At 42.3% G+C, this 5,000-nt stretch overlaps 1 protein-coding gene across 1 annotated transcript; it reads right to left on the reverse strand.

Moving 5' to 3' along the window:
• Window positions 1-1,815: 1,815 nt before the first annotated feature.
• On the reverse strand, window positions 1,816-2,850 carry LOC101848374 (testis-specific serine/threonine-protein kinase 6-like). Its single transcript, XM_005104626.3, has one exon. It carries the CDS (start codon window positions 2,848-2,850, stop codon window positions 1,816-1,818), a length of 1,035 nt encoding a protein of 344 aa, XP_005104683.1.
• Between the last annotated feature and the right edge of the window lie 2,150 nt (window positions 2,851-5,000).

The raw sequence follows: 5,000 nt of genomic DNA on the forward strand, positions 1-5,000 counted from the left end.
AAACCATAAGTTTTTCAGCCAGTTGGGCAACTTTTATCGATTTTTATTCTCATCACAATGTATTACATCCTTTTGAAACACATTTTTGTGTGAAGTTTTACTGGAAAACGTGGTCTTTAAGAGACACAAAAAATATACGTTTGTAATTTTGTAATTTCCAAGGACTTTCCAACTTGAAAACACCCAAATTTGACGGCCAATTTTCTCGCTAATTTTACTTCTGATACCACCCTTCAATCGTTTAATATTTGTAAGCATATTCAAGACAGAAAGACGGGTATTTTTGTATCAAATGCAACACAAATGAACAACCTTTAGATAACTTCATATGCCCTGATTCCAATGCGATGCGGCACGAAATAGTCAAAAGCCATTAAAAGTTGCATTCTCAAAGAATGTTTTATTTTTGCAAGAAGATGAACAATAATATTGTTCCTGTCCAAATTATGTGAACAAGGACAAGTAGGTCAATGGTAAGAGAAAAAAAAAACCCACTCAGAAAAGCAGAATTTTTAAAAATGCACGAACAAAAGTTAACGTCCATTTCAAAGTAAATAAAGCACACTATTACTATTACTATCAGCAACAAAACAAACAGCAACCTATGTCGTGTAGTCAGTAGTAAGTGAAGAAGAGAAATTTTAGAAGTCTACAATCCTCGTTCCGTAGGCTGTAAAATCCACTCCTTCCACCCGCTCACGTAGGCTGTAAAATCCACTCTTTCCGCCCGGTCACGTAGGCTGTAAAATCCACTCTTTCCACCCGCTCAGGTAGACTGTAAAATCCACTCTTTCCACCCGCTCACGTAGACTGTAAAATCCACTCTTTCCACCCGCTCAGGTAGACTGTAAAATCCACTCTTTCCACCCGCTAAGGTAGACTGTAAAATCCACTCTTTCCACCCGCTCAGGTAGACTGTAAAATCCACTCTTTCCACCCGCTCAGGTAGACTGTAAAATCCACTCTTTCCACCCACTCACGTAGACTGTAAAATCCACTCTTTTCACCCGCTCACGTAGGCTGTAAAATCCACTCTTTCCACCCGCTCACGTAGGCTGTAAAATCCACTCTTTTCACCCGCTCACGTAGACTGTAAAATCCACTCTTTTCACTCGCTCAGGTAGACTGTAAAATCCACTCTTTTCACCCGCTCAGGTAGACTGTAAAATCCACTCTTTCCACCCGCTCAGGTAGACTGTAGAATCCACTCTTTCCACCCGCTCACGGCCCACGTAGGTTAGTACTTGTACATGTAGAACAATGTGGATTTAACTCCCTTATCAACACTATTCATGGTCTACAGTTTGCGTAAGTTAGCAAGAATAGTATTATAATAGGTTTAACACCCCTATCGACACCACTCATGGTCGTCATTAACGATAAAACAATACGTTGGTACACCAAGGCCTGTAAAAAAAAACCTCCAGGTTTCGATTAGATAATAACCCCCCTCCAAAAAAAAGAAAGAAAGAAAGAAAGAAATAAAGAAATCAAGATAAAATAAAATAAAATAGAACAAAATGAAATCAAAATAGAATAAACGAAAAAAGAAAAATTAAACAAATACTTTAAAAATTATCATCTACCTAAGATGAATCGTATAGACATCTACTACATACAACAGGGACTTAGACATCAGCAAATTCTAATACCCAAACTCGCCGGTTTCAGATCTTGCTTGACAGAAGCAGCGACCCCCTGCATCTTGCTTGAAACAGTCACAAGCGAAAATGTCCACAACGGACGTGTGGGTGACGATCGTTGGGGGGTAGACGATCAGGGTGTAGACGAGTTTTCACATTGCTATCCGAATGTCTAAGAAGATACAAAGTGTTTACAACTGTTGGGAGTGAGGAACATTGGTGTCAGGCTGGTTCTCGAGTCAACACACGATTTTGTCTTCAGTTTCAGAGCTTTCCCTCTGGAATGAAGATTTCTGTATTCTTCTTTGACGTGAGAGCGTTTACGACGTTTTGGCACAGACACGACAGGGGCGGGAGACTCGTCGATGACGTCAAGCTGGGGGCGACTCTCTGACTGCCTGTGATCGTTGAGTAGTTGATGAATTTCCGAGATGGAGGCTCGCTCTGCCGGTGAGGGACAAAGGAGGCGTTCAGCGCATACTCTGTGAATGTCTGGCACAGACTCGGCACCTCTCAGTAACTCCAAGTAGTCCAAGCCTTTGAGTGGGTATATGTAGAGCGACAAGGCACAGAGAAAGACTCCCAGCGAGAAGCTTTCTAGTTGAAAAACATCCTCCACGGGTTGACCTCTGGTGTACTCAGGTCCGTTGTATGCACGAGTGCCGCCCCAAAGTTTAGAACTCTTGTTGGGAATAAGCTGAGCCATACCGAAGTCGCATAATTTGGCGTTTCCTTGCATGTCTATCAACACGTTTTCAAGTTTGACGTCTCCGTGAACGATGTGCCGGTCGTGGAGATAGAGCAACGCGTCGACGACCTGAGTAAAGTACTTGGTGATCTCTGCGTCCGTGAGACAAGGCATAGCGCCATAGAGGTCGATGGGGTGGTATTCCATCGCTATGACAAACTCTCCCGGACATGCGAGTGCTTTGTCAACTTGGATGATGTTGGGGTGTTGTACGTTTTGGAGAAATCGAATCTCATTGCAGAAATAGAAACGTTTTTTGCGGTAATCACATTCATCGTCAAGAAACATGAGTTTTTTCAAAGCCTTTCTCTTACCTGGGTCGTTCACATCTGTAGCTACAACGACCTGGCAGGAACCACCTTTCGCTACTTTCTTGTCTTCTTTCAGACCAAGCGCCTCTGTTGCACTGACCGAGTAGGTCTCGTAGACCTCGGGGTGAAGGTTCATCATAGTGGACATAGTGAAGCTCAGAACGATGTAGCACCCAACACAAACTACACCAAGCACTTGCACCCAAAAAATACACGTAAAAAGTCACACAGTACGTATTTTCTTGTCAGCCGCTTACTCTATCCAGCACTTCGTGTCACAGTTGATAAAGTACACACTCAAGTCCAGAACTGAGCAAAAGTTTTTTCCTGGTCAGAAGTCCTGACGTGTAAGAGTCCGATGAATAATCGCAAGAACTGTTTGTTAATACAGCGATATAACTCCCAGAAGTAGAAAACAGTGGACTTGAATCACAGTGATAAAACTCCCAGAAGTAGAAAACAGTGGACTTGAATCACAATGATGCTACTCCCAGATGTATAAAACTGTGTATTTGAAGTCACAAAAAACTGTTGAGAAACTAGCTCCACGAGAGAAAAAAACAGGGTCGCGCTGGAGATGAAATCCAAAAGTGACGCGAATTCAGAGAGAAATACAAAGAAATTCAAGAACAGAATCGCAAGCAAGCAAATGTTTTGCCTTGTCCAATCGTGGGATAGAACGAGAACTAAATGACCAATCGTTTTTCTCAAACGTGACGTAATTTTAAAAAATTGAACAAAGTCACCACATGGTCAGCGCGTGGACTGGTCAGTGGTCATGCCCTCAGGTGAAAATGTTCATGACTGACACGCAGCTCAACCAATCAGATGGCGTTTCTACCAGGCGCACCCATCCATAACTAGAGGTACACGAGAAGAAGTTCAGGACTCAAATTTTGTAAAATAATTACCGTGCGTCAAAACTAATTTCATATCGGAATCAGCTTGGCCCTGGACCCACAACCAGGGCGAATATTAATAATAATTGGCAGGGGTCTGGGGGCCGCAAGAGGGCCCCTGAAGCGGAAGAAAATTTGCAATTCAGGAGCTGAAATTTGGCTTCTCTGAGCTAAAATAAAAAAAATATTAAAAAATGATTCGACTTACAGACCAAGGAAAATCCCTATTGAACTTTAACAAGGCCTAAACTGGTAAAAGGAAAAGTAGGCCTATTCTGTTGTTACTATACTTTGTCGGTAAAAGCTCCTCTTGGGGACAAAACCAGAATGTGCATGATTCATCACTACATAAAAAATAAAGCAACAAATTATAATTATGGGAAACAATTGTTGGTCATTAGGGGGGAGGAGAAGAAGAGGAGGGGGAAAACCCCAAAAGAAAACAAACAACCAACAAAAAAAAAAGATTGCGGGACCGGGGTTCGTTCCCACACTCATAATTGTATGACTTCAGACGCAAACACGCTGCCCATGCGACTATCAGTATCAGAACTTACGACAACCAGAGGTAGATTAAACTATTTGCCACACTGTTTCAGGAAAGGCAACTCGGCATAGATCAAGATGTAGAGATCTAGTTTTTCTAGGTCTCATTGAACACCGATCACCACTAGATCTAGATCTACTCCGGTAGAAAAGGGAGGGGGGGGGTAGATAGGGGGTGCCTACTAAAATCACAAAAATAATAGAGATCTAGATCTAGATGGAAAGCTAGACAAAAGATCTAGCTAGATCTCGTTTGCAACAGTTTTTAGTGCCAGGTGGTCTGCTTATCTTCAATTTTACCTTTTTCTACAACAAAGAAAGTGGGAAACATGAGGCGTATCAATGAAGCGGCTGCCATCAGATCGGCAGATAAGGTGTGAGGGGAACTAAAAAGTGGCAGAAAATTGGAAGCACTGAACGTTAGATCTATAGAACGAAGACACTTCCTTTTTCACGGACCCGAGTCCGAATAACATTTTTACATATTGGGCCGATCCCAGCCGTAGTGGGCACCCCGTATTAGGGGAGACCTTAGTTGACGATCCCTCACCTTTAAAAAAAATAAATTTTTTTTACAGTATGAGGGAGTGAAGCGAAAGGGACGAAAGGCGAACCGACTGCAGCGCGCGCAACTCATTAATTACTGTTGATTAAAAACAACATTCGCCAAAAAAAAGGGAGGAGAGGCGGATACCCCCCAGAAAGTGAGGAAGGCGAATCCACTGTGTTTGCATGTTTACTTTTTCCTAACACTAAATGACCATAATTGTGTCGATGTGCTTCTCTTTGCTCAAACAAACAAACAAATCCTTTTTTTTTCTTTTGGTAAATTTGTAAACGCACCTGCCGTGTG

The sequence above is a fragment of the Aplysia californica genome, unplaced genomic scaffold (genome assembly GCF_000002075.1).
Source record: "Aplysia californica isolate F4 #8 unplaced genomic scaffold, AplCal3.0 scaffold00428, whole genome shotgun sequence".
Taxonomy (NCBI): Eukaryota; Metazoa; Mollusca; class Gastropoda; order Aplysiida; family Aplysiidae; genus Aplysia; species Aplysia californica.

Excerpts from the sequence above, each read along its gene's own strand:
- LOC101848374 (XM_005104626.3), bottom strand. The coding sequence starts at position 2,850 with ATGTCCACTATGATGAACCTTCACCCCGAGGTCTACGAGACCTACTCG.